The following is a 15,599-nucleotide window of genomic DNA, read 5'->3' as shown; positions in this document are numbered from 1 at the left end:
AAACAGCCACAGACCATTAGTCCTCCACCAAACTTTACAGTTGCCACTATGCATTGGGGCATGTAGCGTTCTCCTGACATCCGCCAAACTCGGATTTGTCCGTCAGACTGCCAGATGGAGAACCGTGATCCATCACTTCAGAGAATGTTTCCACTGCTCCAGAATCCAAAGGTGGCGAGCTTTACAATGCTTTGCATTGTGCATGGTGATCTTAGGCTTGTGTGCAACTGCTCGGCCTTGGAAAGCATTTCATGAAGCTCCCGACGAACAAAAATTTGACGACCTGACTTGTTGGACAGGTGGCATCCTATGACGGTGCCGCGTTGAAAGTCACTGAGCACTTCAGTAAGGCCATTCTACTGGCAATGTTTGTCTATGGAGATTGCATGGCTGTTTGCTCGAATTTATATACCTGTCACCAACAGGTATGCTTGAAATAGCCAAATCCACTAAATTTGAAGGGGTGTCCACATACTTTGCATATATAGTGTATGTGATTGCATACAAATGTAAGTAAGGTATGAAATTATTATGTTTTCAATCTAATTTTATTTGTCACATGCTTTGCAAACAACAAGTGTAGACTAAGAGTGAAATGCTTACTTACGGCCCTTCCCAACAATACAGAGAGCAAGAAAATAGGGAAATAATAAGTCAAACGTCTAATAATTAATACACAATGAATTACAATAACTTGGCTATATACACGGGGTACCAGTCAAATATTACATCTGTTTGGGCTTCTTGGGGTCAATTTGCAATCAACAAATTATGTTCCAGCCCCCTAACCATCCACTCATGAAATAAAAATCTTCCTTATTTTAGTCTGATGCAGCCATACTCAACAGGAGCACCGCGGTCCGGATCTTGACCGGGGTCAATACGGACTGCCGCAAACGACTTGACTCAATTTATCAGCCGGGTGAATCGCAGCTGTGATAGCAACAGTATCAGTCTCTTTACACAGGCGCCTCTCAGTTCCTATCACAACATCACGAAGGGCAGCGGCAGGGTCGTTATGGCAATGGGGCACTGGGAGGGGCACGGACAAGGATAATTGGATTAAGCACATGTTCCCAAAGGCCGGAACTCGGGGGAAAAAAATAATTTCTGTGTTCTCCGACTGTGTCCTGGTGACACAGAGCCTCTATCGGTTCAGAGGTCAAGTCAAACCTTCTTCTCATCCCTCGAGTCCCGACTTCAAACCAGCCGGGTTGTGGAAACAAATACCTTTCTTGAAGTCCAATGGCCATAGGTGGGTAACACAAACACACCTAAAGCTGCATACACAAGGATGATGTAAACTGTGTTTAGACAGTAATGCATTCTCTTCAAAGCACATAGCTGAACTAGGGAAAACTTTATTGAAAGAGCATATCTACCTCCAAAGGTGTTGCCTGGCTTCGGTAGAGCCTCAGAGCCATAAGCAATATTGAAATGGCAAAGAACCCCTAGCCAGGGCCTATGGAAAGTGTATTAAAAAGGGGGAGACTAAATGTCATGGTTGTCTTACACACATCAAACAGCACAGATATGAAGGAAAATGTGGAAATCAAGACAACTGTGTGTAGTTGTCTACTTTGTTCTGGTCTTCTGAAAATGGTGTGCAAGCTTCACAGACCCTTACCAAATCTGGGGCCGTGTGTATCAAGCTTTTCAGAATAGGATTGCTGACCTAGGATCAGGTCGACCTCTGCTCACATATTCTTATTTGTTGGCAAAACACTCAACTTCACGCTCCTACTCTGAGACTCTTGATACAAAAGGCCACAGGTCCTTAGAAAAAAAGAAAAAGACATCATGATAAAAAGGGTTACAGTGACCAAGGACCATGTTGAGTTCCGTTTGGCTACACAGATTAGAAGGGGGGGGGGGGGGGTCAGGAGGGGAAAGACAGATCCTACAAAATAAAATGTCATTCTGCCACTTTCTTAAGTGGTAGGACTGGAAAAACAATTTGCCAATCTATATAAGGCATAAGTACAAGCTCTGGCTGATGTGTTGCTATGAACTACAAGAGGTAAAACCAATCCAGGTCTGTTCACTATGCTCCTTTCATAATTCACTGATAAATTAGTCCACATGGAAAACTAAAGGCATAGAAACCATAAATAACTTTAATAGGAAATACAAATAAAAAAACATGACAGAATTAAAAAAACAAAAACATTTTGGACTGACCAATGTAGAACTTAGCTTCAAAGTTACACATAACAAAATGTTTGTGTGTGTGCCTGTGTCCCGTTAACGCTCTGGGATTACCCAGTAAAAAAATTGGGAATGGCTCAGAGACCACAATGTCACTGGACGGTTACCAATTGCTTTATTAGATTAAAATGGAGGGTCCACCCACTGGAAATCCTTCTGAAAAAGCCGGACTAGAGAAAGCTAAATTTGGGTAATCCCATGGTAACAGAATTAATGCTGAGAATCAAATATTGCGCTTTAAAATGTATACCAAACAAAAACCATTGATTTCAAAGTGTAGTTTAACAAACCATATGCACAAGGACTACTTTCATACATTTCCACAGCAAATTTTACAAAAACCAATTTTCAGGAAGTACTGTGCAGATACAAAGTTAGGTAACATAATTAAACTGAGGAACATTTTACCTTTTATTCTGTTACCGAATTTAGCATCTGCCCAATTTTTCTAGCAAATACATTTTTTTAAATGGATTTACTGTGTAAATTATTCAAAGTAGTCATTGTGCATAGGAATGTATAGCTTGTTAAACTTTGAAATCACTGTTTTTTGTTTGGCATACATTTAAGTAAAACATCAGTCTCTGCGTAATTCCGTTACTGTGGAATTGCCCATTTCTAATCCCAAGCAGACTCAACACACTGGCTACATCTCGATTATCCCTCCTTCCTCCCAAAGTTTGCACTTGTTCACTTCTCTTAACTGATTTAAGAGGAAATGACTGGTCTAAGAAATATGGTGAAACTCCCCCCTAGCCCACACCACCAATCCAATGATTTTAGATTTGTGCTAAATAGTGAACGAGTATACATTTCAGGAGAAAATAGATACTATTGTGATGCATCCACTGTTGTGCCATTGCTCATTGTGCTGTCCGTCGTTGCCTGAAGAGTGGGGCAAGGCAAGGGAGCAGGGAAGAGCTGAAATCAAGGACTAGTAACGAGTTAGCAAGGCGGGAAAAAAACATGGAAAAGAGATGGGGGTTGATGTTTCGGGATATGCTAGCCAGCTGCCAAAAGCCCCCGTCTCTGTCCCACACAATCTCTAATTCCCTGTCCACATTTGGATTTCAGCACCAGGTTTCACAGAGCGACCAAGATCCACACAACAGTTTGACACAGCAATCCAAAACGACCTGCTTGTGCGATTCAAACTTTTGACAATTTCCTTGTCATCACAGTGCCACTTCTACCGACCATGTTTGTTCTGCTATTGCATTCCAATTACTGAATAAATCACATCACGATCATCAAATCGCCACATTTGACTTTTAATCTCTTTTTTGAGTGCAGACTCGCTTTCGTTTTGAGACAGGTAGAACAAGTTCAAACAGTTAGAAAAGCTCTCGTTGAGATATTGGGCTATTCGTCAATGTTGAAACAGTACACATCTGTAGATGCTTAACAAAGTCCGTAACATGTCAACTCTACGTTGGTTGTCTTTCAACCAGAACGTGTCTGTACTCCATCTACAAACTATCACTAGACTATCAACAGCTTTATTTCTGCAGAGTAGCTGTAGTGTCTGTAAATATACTACAAATGCACACAGTCCCGAGTTGGCTGCGTGGTTCAGATGAAAGGTTGAGATCGCCTTACCTCCCAAGTATTTCCCCAGCTTCAGTGAGTGAATCCCGGGTGCGTGTATGTGTGGGCTCTGCCTCACAGACAGGGGGGATGGAGTGGACGATAGTAGAGGGTGATGAGACTGACTCAACTCAGGCAGGATGTGCCCCACACACACAGAAAGCCACTGGCACACAGAACCACGCTCCAGTGCATCCGGGCGACAGAGCCTCACTGATGAGGCCCACAGGAAAAATAAACACACACACACACAGACAGCCGAAAAGGAGAGTGAGAGAATGTCTGGGTGAAATTGAGAGAAAGGAAGAGAGCGAGAGGGAGGGGGGCTGAGAGAAAGAGAAGGGGACCACCATGAGTATAGAGAGGACAGGAGAGAGAGAGAGGGAAAGCCATGTCTTACCCTCCCATTCTCTAAAGGGCATGTGTCCCCTGGGGATTATAGAGCTCCTTTCTCCCTGGGCCGAGTGTCTGTGTGTGTGTGTGTGTAGTTTCGCTGCTTGTGTGTAGGAGTGCTTGTGTAAGTGTCGAGTGTGAGAAAGTGCGCTTGCATGTGTGTTTGTGAGAGAGGGAGTAACTGTGTGTGCACGCATGTTTGTGTTACACTTTTTCAGAGAGCATCCCACATGTGGGCTGAGCGGCGAAAAGCCCCTTGCTCGACCAGAGGCCCACGGATAACCACAACACTGATCCTCTTAGGACCGTTATGTCATCATACTGCCCTAATCCTCCAAACTACACAGGAGAGTACTGCGCATCCTTATACAGTCAAGGTTAACACACACAGGCTAGTGGGCAACATGCTATGGATCAGGGGTAATGTTTGTTTGGGGTTGTCAGTGGGGTGGGGGGGAACAGGAGGGCAAGATGAATGGGGTTTACTAAGTGCATGGAGATTTGAAGAGTTGCCCAACAATGGGATGTGATTATATGGCCAAACAAATAGGCTATAGAAGCATTTGTGGACAGGACACCCCCTGCTCTGCCTAAAGTAGGAGAATGTGCGCACACAATATTATTCTGTATAATGTGTGTGGATATTCACTCACTCACACACACTTTGAGGGGGTAGGGGGAGCTGATCCTAGATCTGTACTAAGTCTACAGGAAACATGTAGTTTGAGTGAGAGTCAGACTTGGTGGATTGTGTTCTGGCAGCCCCCTCTAGGGTTGTTTTCACTAGGGACCAAACGGAAGCAAATGGACTGAAACAGGGAGGGACCTAACTGAACTACCTGAAGAAACACTCATAAAACGTTTTGCCATGGTTTGCACTAATAAATACAACCCAGGGGACACCCACCTGAGAAGGAGACGCGCTCTGCCGGCGAGCAAGCATTAGCCCTGTCTGGCTAATCAGCTCCTTAGCCGACAGTCCACCTTCCCTAGCTAAAACACAACACTGCTCCCTGTGGTATACACACACCAACATGCTCGCACATCCATGAACATCCACATGCATGTGCACACGCAAGTGCACACGCAAACACATCTGGATCATGAATAGTAGGAGAAAGTATGCCAAAGGGACCAGATGAGGCAATGTGGTGTGTCGCGATGCGGTCATCACAAGAGTATACAAACAAATAAATAACTCCATCTTGTGCCGCAATGGTTTTTTCTCGCCCCCCCTTAAGGTTAAATTAGTTCCGCTTCCTCAAGCACAGCTCTCCCCATTCTGGAATCTGGGACAGATGGTTAGGGAGTGAGGGGGCATGCCAGAGGCTGCTGTTATCATGGAGCCATTCTCTAACAAATGCATGCATGCACACTAGTGGTGCGCGGGTCAGCTGTTTGATCACCCACACCCAATTGCTAATAAACCATCTGCAACTGCCGACATGTTATAGTGATCATTTGAGGCCCTCACCAAACTTTAACCCGATAATATAGAAAGAGGCTACAGTCAGAGATGGCAGATTTTTTTTTATTAGGAAACATTTTACAGGGGGTGCAGGGTTTTTCAGGGGCTGATTTACATACATCGAGTATACCAAACATCATGGACACCTTCCTAACATTGAGTTGCATATTCACTTTTTCTGCCTGTTCCCAAAAGTATTTGGTGATTGGTGGGTTGGCTATTTGGCGAGCAAACAGGTGGCCTCCAATCAAGTTGAAGAAACAGCTCAAGGATGATCAATGGAAACAGGATGCACCTCACCAAAATGTTAAGTATTCAGACCCTTTGCTATGAGACTCATGTAAATAAGGTCTCTATGTAAATACATTTTTTTGTTTACCTGTTTTTGCCATGTCAATATAGGGTATTGTGTGGAGATTGTTGAGGAATATTTTATTTAATACATTTTAGAATAAGACTGTAAAGTAACAAAATTTGGAAAAGGGGAAGGGGTCTGAATACTTTCCGAATGACCTGTATGTTTTAGGAATATAAAAAGGTACTTTAAATATAATTTTTCAACATGATTTTACTCAGGCAAAAACTACTGAATGAACTCAAAAACATGCTATGATGTATTGATTTTGATGACTGGGGTGAACATTTTTGTCCTGGCTAGCTATATAGAGTAGTCATCTGAATAACTGGAGCACCAAAAATGTCATTGACACACTGATTTTGTGAATCACTGGCACAGTGAGGGCCTAACCTTGTCCCCAGGTTAATTGAGCATAACACATATAATCCTGGCATATCAATGAATCAAAGCTGGCCTCTGTGGGAGTGAACAGAGGTAGGGAATGAACTGAAGTATTTGTTATTAGCGAATCACATGACTGCGAGGCGTGGCTCTGAATCAGAGACATATGGTGTGCCACTGTGTTCGAAGGTCCTCAGGGAGTTTCGGAGGGAGATTGACTGATTGGGGATAAAGCCAATGGATATGGGTAGGGACATTTTCTATTGGACAAGGATTTTTCCACATTCTCCCTATTGGGTTAACAAAGGCCATTTTTGAGGTATTGAAATAATACACCACAAGTATAAAAAATGTTTTATATTAAAAGAGCGGAGCAACCTCACTATGGCACAACCCCAAACATATGAGTGTGTATCATTTGGGTGCATAATGGAGCGGCAGGGTAGCCTAGTGGTTAGAGCATTGGACAAGTAACCGGAAGGTTGAAAGTTCAAACCCCCGAGCTGACACGGTACGTCGGTATGTCGTTCTGCCCCTGAACAGGCAGTTAACCCACTGGTCCTAGGCCGTCATTGAAAATAAGAATTTGTTCTTAACTGACTTGCCTAGTAAAGGTAAAAATAAATAAAAAATTGTGTGTGTGAGACTGTTTTGTGAGACTCAGATACAGTGTGTTCTTACCCCATTCTCATTGTGCTTTTCTCCACTTCTACGGTTGGCCTGCTCTTGAGATTGCTGGCTCCCTGCAGGGGGAAGGCACAAACACTGAGTACACTCTAGACCACGTGTCAAACTAATCATTCAATCTGGCCAAAAAAAAACTCATTTAACCACCGGCGGGCCAGTGTCATCATTTATTTTTTGTTGTAAAAAAATAAAAATTCATGTAGATCTCAATAGACATGGAAATGAGTAAAAACAAATTGTAGAAATGATAATGGACCTACATTTCCAGTCTCTTCACTCTGTACAGCTGGCTAACAGTCATTGAAATGAAAGCTAGACAGTCAGGAAGCCTAAAATTCTAAAAGCGATGGATAGAGAACTATTTTACAGCGAGGAATTTATCAATATTAAGTGCGGACCTCAGTGAAGAACAAATGCAGCCCGCGGGGAAAGTAAGATTGACACCCCTGCACTAGACAGTATATCTGCAAACACACACGGGTAGATGGATTTTGGGTGTGCGGTGAGGTCTCAATGTCGCTGTCATTGTATGTGTTTTTACAATTCTCCATTGCTACTAACTGGTTTTGTCAGACAGGAACCCCTCAGGGACAACTCTTAATTTATGAGTAAATACTAATAAACAGAGAACCCTCTTCTGCTGAAATGGGTCTTATTAAGTATGCAGATGATAAATAATAAGTGTGAGTGAGTAAGTAAGAGCTGGCATGTGATGGACTGGGGCCACTTCTCTGTGTCTTTGTGTTCCCGCCCAGTGGAGGGTTGACTCTCTCCACTGAAGACACCATCATATTCCACCTCACTGAGCCCAGGCCGAGAAAGAGTGATGAGAGAAGACAAGTGAGTACACAGGGGTAAAAGTAACAAAGAAATCCTGTGACTGAAACTTAAGTCGATCTCCGATCGATTGTCTGGGGCCAAGTTAATCTCCCTTTTCCCATGAGAAAGTCATGACCATCACACTTTTTAGGGAAAGAGGATCATCTTGTATTAAACTGCAAGTTTAGCCAATTCCAGTCCCCTTGATTAGGGGGGCCTGGGTCCACCCTGGGAGAATTTTTATTTTGAAGGACTGCGAAACAAATTTATGGTGGCTTTTTTTTAAAGGACATTATAACGCTAAATTAATTTTTTAAATGGTGACACCATCTAAAATATAATTTCCACCTCCAGAAATGAGCCAAATAACATATTGGTAAAACTTATGGTACAATTATTTTTACATATTGGACCATGCTTATAGCCTGGTCTACATCCCTCAAACTCAACTCTGGACCTCAAAATCAGTTCCACTGCGTTTTTTCATCATTCCCCTCTAACCAGGGACTGATTTAGACCTGGGACACTAGGTAGGTGAAATGAATTACCAGGTTGAACAGAAAACTAGCAGGGTCCGGACCTTATTGGGTAAGACTTGTATAACTATGGTCAATATTATCAGGATGTGCTATTAGAAACAAACAAAAAACAACAAATAAATATGAAAAGACCAAACTGCTTTCAAAATTGTTTTCCGAGTTTGTATTAAGATTTATTGTGCATTGACTGCTTGTCAGAATACGTTTCCCTCACTATGGCTCTCGCAACTTGAAAGAGCCTGGAGAGGAATATTTCTCTCACATTAGAACACACAACCAGTCGACTAGGTAAATAGGTAAACTATTCTACTATAGGGTTGTCTGTTTTATTAACATTATATGGCAAAAATAGTAGTTTTAGCACAGAAAGTTGCATACAGACATGCTGCTGTATTAGGTCGTGTCATCTCCAAACCATTCACCACCACCCAACCTCTCCAGAATCAATGTGATGGAATTCCGTCAGAGTGAATGAGAACTTTAACCCCTAAGTACAGTAGAAAGTAAGGTGAAGAGGGAGGGATAGGGCATCGGAAAAAATAGACGATTGATGGGCTCAAATCAATTAATTCCCAGATTCCTTGCATCCTTCTCAGAAGTATTGGAAGAGAAGGTCCAAAGACCCTGCCCACGGACGTTCTTCTCCAATACGTTTTAAGAAGGGAGGAGAGAAGATGCAAAGAAACAATGAAAGGTTAATTAAGGGTAGAGGAGAAAGGTAACATGCTTGCATTGGTGTTCCAACGCAATTCCTATTAACACTCATGGCATTTCAATGCGTGGCAGTTGAAGCATACCGGCAATAAAACATGCTCAGGGACAGAAAGCCCCCTTTCCAGTGGCAAAATTACAGTGGGCCTATTATTTATCATTTGTGACCAGCGTAGATGTAATACAGTTACAGTGCCTGCAGAAAGTGTTCATACCCCTTGACTTATTAAAAACGTTGTTCTATTACAGCCTGAATTCAAAATACAGAAATATCACATTTATAAAAAGTATTCACACCCGAGTCAATATTTTGTAGAAGCACCTTTGGCAATTACAGCTGTCAGTTTTTCTGGGTACGTCTCGAAGAGCTTTGCACACCTGGATTGTGCAATATTCGCCCATTATTTTATCCTGGAAACTTCCCAGTCCTTAACGGTTACAAGCATACCCCTAACATGATGCAGCCACAGCAATGCTTGAAAATCTGTAGAGTGATACTTAGTAATGTGTTGTATTGAATTTGCACTAAACACTTGGCATTCAGGACAAAAGTGAATTGCTTTGCCACATTTTTTGCAGTGTTACTTTAGTGCCTTGTTGCAAACAGGATACATATTTTGGAATATTTTTATTCTGTACAGGCTTCCTTCTTTTCACTGTCAATAAGGTTACTATTGTGGAATAAATACAATGTTGTTGATCCACCCTCCGTTTTCTACCATCACAACTATTAAACTCTGTTTTAAAGTCACCATTGCTGAGCGGTTTCCTTCCTCTCTGTCAACTGAGTTCAGAAGGATGCCTGTATCTTTGTAGTGACTGGGTGTATTGATACACCATCCAAAGCGTAATTAATAACTTTACTATGCTCAAAAGGATATTCAATGTCTGCTTTTTTTTTTACCCATCTAACAATAGCTGCCCTTCTTTGCGAGGCATTGGAAAACCTCCCTGGTCTTTCTGGTTGAATCTGAGTTTGAAATTCACTGATGGAGGGACCTAACAGATAATTGTATGTGTGGGGTACAGAGAAGTGTCAGTCATTCAAACATCATGTTAAACACTACTATTGCACAGAGTCCATGCAACTTATGCGACTTGTTAAGCATATTTATACTCCACTAACTTAGTCTATTTAGGGCTTGAATACTTATTGACTCAAGGCATTTCAGCTTTTCATTTATTTATTTTTGTAAAAATGTCCACTGACATTGGGTATTGTTAGTAGACTAGAGACACAATCTCAATTTAATCCATTTTAAATTCAGGCTGTAACACAAAATTTGAAAAAAGTCCAAGGGTGTGAATATCTTCTGAAAGCACGCTTGCCTTTGTTTGCTTGTGTGTGCACATTTGCCTGTGTGTGTGTGTGTGTGTGTGTGTGTGTGTGTGTGTGTGTGTGTGTGTGTGTGTGTGTGTGTGTGTCAGTTACAGATAGCAATGGGGTTACTATTGCACCCACCTTGATCACTGCTTTCGGTGGGTGAATCCTCGTGCCGGAGAAAGAACTTGACCTCTTGTTTTCGGGGTCCCCACTTCTGCAGGTGCTCGAACATCATGTGCTCAAAGGGGATTGCTCGTTCTAGGGGTATGGGGGGGACAGAGAGAATTGTTTACTTCAGCCATCATTGATTTATTTAACGCCTATATGTTTGCTTGTATGCAATGTATGTGGTAGCATTTCCCTTGGCAATAAAGCCTTCTGAATTTGAGAGAGAATTGAAAAACAGGAAAAGGCAGAATCAGGTGGCTCGTAGCGGTCTGAATGACTAGTCTATAATCTGCTTATCCAGCGTCTCAGAGTAGGAGTGCTGATATCGGATCAGGTCCCCCCTGTCCATGTAATATTTATTGTGATCTAAAAGGCAAAAAAGTTACCCAAAATCAGCATTCCTACTCTGAGATGCTTGACACATACAGCCCCTGGGCTAGTGAGGGACAGCGAGAAGGAAAGGAACAAAGAGAGAGATTCAGAGAGAGAGAGGCAGGGGGGATCTTAGCCCACCCCATAACATTCTTTACCACGGCAGTGATGGCACTATAACCAGTAGAAAGCAGAGTTCTCCTGGTTAAGCAGAGTGACTGGACCAAAGCAGGAGCTTTAAAAGCACTTAAGTGAGCTCCTCCGCTTGAGGCAGACTCATGCCGACTGCTGGCCCAATTCGTTCCCATTACAGCTGAGCCAGACGCCTCACACAGGCAGAAAGGAAGAAGGGCAGCGTGGCCGCTCCCCCCTCCCCTCCAAAAACTTGAGCTCTGATGAAGACTAGATAGTTCCGGCTGTGCTTTTCATCAGTCTATGGTTGTGTACCAAATGGCAAAAGCAGTGTAGTATATAGGGGACAGGGTGCCATTTGGGATGCAGACTTTCTCTTCAGACATTAAATGCAGACAGCGGACACACCCCGCTGTCAGTGTGCACGCACACACACCATGATTGCTTCCCTCACCAGAGTTCTAGCTGACACACCCGTGTCATCAGTGTTTTGCTGAGAGGGACCACTCCTCGAGATAAACATGACATCCAGCCAGCGTGTTTATTAGCCCTGTTACGTAATCCCATTTGGCTAGCTCCTGACAATACAACTCCTCTGTGTGTGTAAAATGTTCTCCTTTGTGGAGAAATCTGTGGCAAATCAGTATTTGTGTATGTGATTACCCAGTACAGTGGAGGCTACGGACAGTTTTATGGCACACACATTAAAAAAAAATGTTTTCAAAACCATGTGGAATTTGATTATTTGTCAAACATACATTTTTTGATAATTTTCAAAAATCAATGTTATTTTCACATATCTAATAATATTATGTATGCTTTATATTACTGTGTGGATGCCCATTTGTGGTGTCTACTTATTTAGTGAGGCCGCTATAGGTCAAGTGCACAGTACCTTCAAGCTTTGCATGAATGGGCTTGGAATAAACTATAATTTATTTTGTTTCCATAATTCAGGCATTTTGCCTAACCACAAGTAAAATAAACTGGTCATTACTCCTGCAATTGGCATACAACTGACAATTCCCTCAAAAATGTAGTTATCCCTTATAGTGCACATCTGACTACTCAAAGATCCACTTGTCTCCAGCAGTAGTTTCACAGTTGTTTCTCACACGAGAACTAGTTATTACTGTAGTTTGACTGGTATGTACGGCTCAGAAAAGCTCTCCGACGCAGAAGACCACACTTTCGCTGTTACTATGTGTAGATACAAAAGTGTTTCCTTTCACAAAACTTATTTCCAATTGGAGCTGACTGTGTGCTACATGCTTATTCATGCATTATTCAAGTCTGAATGCAGCCTAAGCAGAGAAAGCAATGTATCCCAAACAACACCCTATTCCCTATTTAGTCCACTAACAGAGCTCTTTGGACCTTAGTAAAAGCAGTGCAGGGAAGATAACCATTTGGGATGCACACAGAGCATTGTTAGGGTCTCAAAGCAAACAACTCCTTCACAATTTGTGTGGTAATGAGAGTTGTCAACATGTAGTTCAGGTAAAGTGGTTGATCAAAAAGTCTCCATTTCAACACTGACCTAGTCTAGTTGGAAGTGCACTTCAAGTCCTGAAGAGCCAACATATGAGCAGGCTGTTACTCCAGCCAGTACCTGACTAAATAGCAAGAATGAAAATGAGCAGTGGAACTGGACTCTAGGTCAAGATTGAAGTATACCTGCACTAGAGGCTAGGGTAAGAAGGCGCTTGAGGAGGAGATTCGAGACGCCGTCACTCTTACCGTTGCCTCGCCACACTTCGGCAAGGTGGCAGCCACTCTCGCCAGGCTCCTTGCAGAACTCGACCACGTCGCGGCACGATGTCTCAGGGGTGATGGGCACCTCGGTCAGTGCCTGTTCCCCATCACTTAGGTACACTGTCAGGATCATCTGAGCGGGAGAGAGGGAGGGAGGCAGTTATATCCCCTGCTATTGGTTACGTTGAGTAAGCAGTAGTACATTTAAGTCACGGGACAGGTTTTGCTCCCCCAACACCTAAAACAGATCTAGATCTAGGGTCAGAATTTAGCATAAATATTTAGGCTAAACGTTAGCTACCCTTTGCCAATCCAAACTACACGTGCTTCATTTGCTCAATGGTTTCAGTGCCTTCAGTTTGCTAGCAATGATAAATAGCTACCAAAAGCGATTGACGTGGATTTTCAATTATGTTTTGAGCCATCTATCAATAATACGCTCTCTCGCTCTCTGCTTTGAGCATTGGACAATCAAGCCACGACCAACCCTGTGTCCTGGCTGTAGCTTGAGTTGCGTGTATCCTCAGCACACACTGCTGTGGAATGTGTGTGAAAAGGTTTGGTGGAGCTCTTTATGGTAAACGTCACAAAGGTTTGTGGAATACCACAGACTGACATCAGTTCCTCATAGGTGCATTGACATCTGATAACACTACCCCTATTGAATCAGCAGCCTACATGGGTTAACTCAATGGTCTGGTGATGATCATTATAACTTTCATTCATAGAGAAACAGAAAAACAGCTGCCAGAAAGCATTTTTCTATGGATCTGAAAATGTTCAGGGCCCCAAACATATTTTCTTCACTATTCCTCCCTCCCTTCTTTCCTTCTTAAACGTAGCACTCACAGGTTTTAATGTGCCATCAAGTGTTACCCATCAAAGACTGTCAGTGTTTACCACAAGAGTCCCCCCAGAACTCAATACACACACTTGATTCAGTCCAACGCTCAAAGCAGAGATGGAGAAAGCTAATTACTGATAGAACCAAGGTTGAGAATATAATTAATAACACATGTTCAAGATACCTCCACTTCTAGCCTAACAGCATAGCCTGCATCAGTCACAATGGGCAGTCCTTCACACTTCCCACGGCTGATCTTGCCTCAGCAACAATGAACCAAAATCTCTATGACATTAGAATGAGTGGCATTCCCCTCTGATTGCAGCTAACACTGTAGCACACATTACATCCAATCCCACACTGACCCCTAACCCCACTGCAGTTTTGGGCAGTCAGACAAGATTTTATAAATGAAAGAAATATGGGTGAAAATTCCACATAGCCAATCTGGGGGAAACGTGGAGCCATTACCCTATTGATTATATCCATTCAATCCTTTCATATCTCAAAAGTCCATAGGGGGTCTTGCTATGGGTCGATTTGGGACAGAGCAATAGATTCCACCAAGAGAGCAGCAGGGGGTAAGAGAGAAATCATTGGCCTTCTTTTCCACAGAAGGGGGGTAGACAAACCCAAACATGATGCAAATGTAGAGCGCCAATCACACCAACCAAGACCAGTTTCCACAACTAGTGCCAACAGGCAATCCCATACCAATGAACTTATCTTTGTCCTCTGCTTTCTTATTTTCAAAATGAAACAAGGATAACATCATTTTCTGAGTAAATGCATTATTCAGGGGAGCGGGCGCCAGGAAAGTGGTAGGCAGTGTTCGCCCTCTTCTGATGAGATTAAATCGGGAAAACAGGGATGAACAAAGATTACCACTGCCAACACTGGACATAAGAAAATTCAGAGCGCAGAGCTTCTAAGCCCCTTGTCTCCCAGCAGAATCCCTCCATTAAGATCCACCTCAACATCAATATATCAGATGAAATCATAATCACAATACCAAGCAATTCTTTTAAGTGCACCAAAACAAAGCCTATTGGACCACGGATAATGCAAGAAACAAATTCTCTTGCCAAAAACCTACCAGGGGAAAAAAACTGGTCAAATGATCTGTTGGTATTGAATGCTCTTCCTAAAATGAATAGGATCTGACTTATTAGAGTATACTGCAACCAGTAGCCTACATTTCAGATATAAGTATGTGCATATGGTAATAAACAAGCTCTATGGCAAATGGTGGCAATGGCCAGCAGCACACTCAGGCTCAGCAGTCAACACAATCTAGAATTACCGACTATCCACTTTACCTGAACTACATGTTGACACTCAACGAATACATTCTAAAAGCTTTAACAAGAGCAAGGTATTGTGTTTCATTTGAAAACAGCATAGGGGAGGCTCATCCCCAAAGCAGCATGCTCACACACAAATATTGTTTTGACAAAAAAAAGTTTAAAAAAATAATAATAATTGTCCTGTCTGGCTCAGTTGGTAGAGCATGGTGCTTGCATCGCCAGGGTTGTGGGTTCGATTCCCAAGGACACCCACACGTAAAATGTATGCACGCACAACTAAGTCGCTTGGAAAAATGTGTCCGCTAAATGGCATTTTATTATTATATTCCAAAATTCACAAAGGTCAGCATTTCTGTCATGCCATGGGATTTTTATGCAAATGTAAGGCCGTCTTCCAAAAAAATGCCAAACCGCTGACACTTCTGCCAAAACACAGGAACCACGGAAGTGCTAGTTAGACCAATCAATGGCCTCTGCCCCAGCATTGACATGGGTCACCAATAGCGTTGCTGCAAAACAAAGGTTAGATGGATGACAAAAAGACTT

General features: G+C 42.6%; 1 protein-coding gene across 7 annotated transcripts in view; it reads right to left on the bottom strand.

The window, feature by feature from the left end:
• ppp1r13bb (protein phosphatase 1, regulatory subunit 13Bb) overlaps window positions 1-15,599 on the bottom strand; it is a 79,857-nt gene that overhangs the window by 36,381 nt on the left and 27,877 nt on the right. For 4 of the 7 annotated variants that reach the window (XM_036985201.2, XM_021612187.3, XM_036985199.2 and 1 more), the window contains exons 3-5: window positions 12,888-13,035; window positions 10,614-10,733; window positions 7,077-7,138 (exon numbers count right to left, since the gene is read on the bottom strand). In XM_036985201.2, coding sequence (XP_036841096.2) covers window positions 7,077-7,138; window positions 10,614-10,733; window positions 12,888-13,035 — 330 coding nt within the window. Of the gene's footprint in view, window positions 1-3,807; window positions 4,209-7,076; window positions 7,139-10,613; window positions 10,734-12,887; window positions 13,036-15,599 lie in introns of those variants that run through there. The other 3 variants (XM_021612189.3, XM_090243069.1, XM_090243068.1) reach the window with 1 other exon arrangement.

The sequence above is a fragment of the Oncorhynchus mykiss genome, chromosome 8 (genome assembly GCF_057628025.1).
Source record: "Oncorhynchus mykiss isolate SJ-2025 chromosome 8, ASM5762802v1, whole genome shotgun sequence".
In the NCBI taxonomy this organism is placed as follows: Eukaryota; Metazoa; Chordata; class Actinopteri; order Salmoniformes; family Salmonidae; genus Oncorhynchus; species Oncorhynchus mykiss.
Note: the sequence above shows the minus strand (reverse complement) of the source record. Positions and strands in the feature narration are given on the sequence as shown.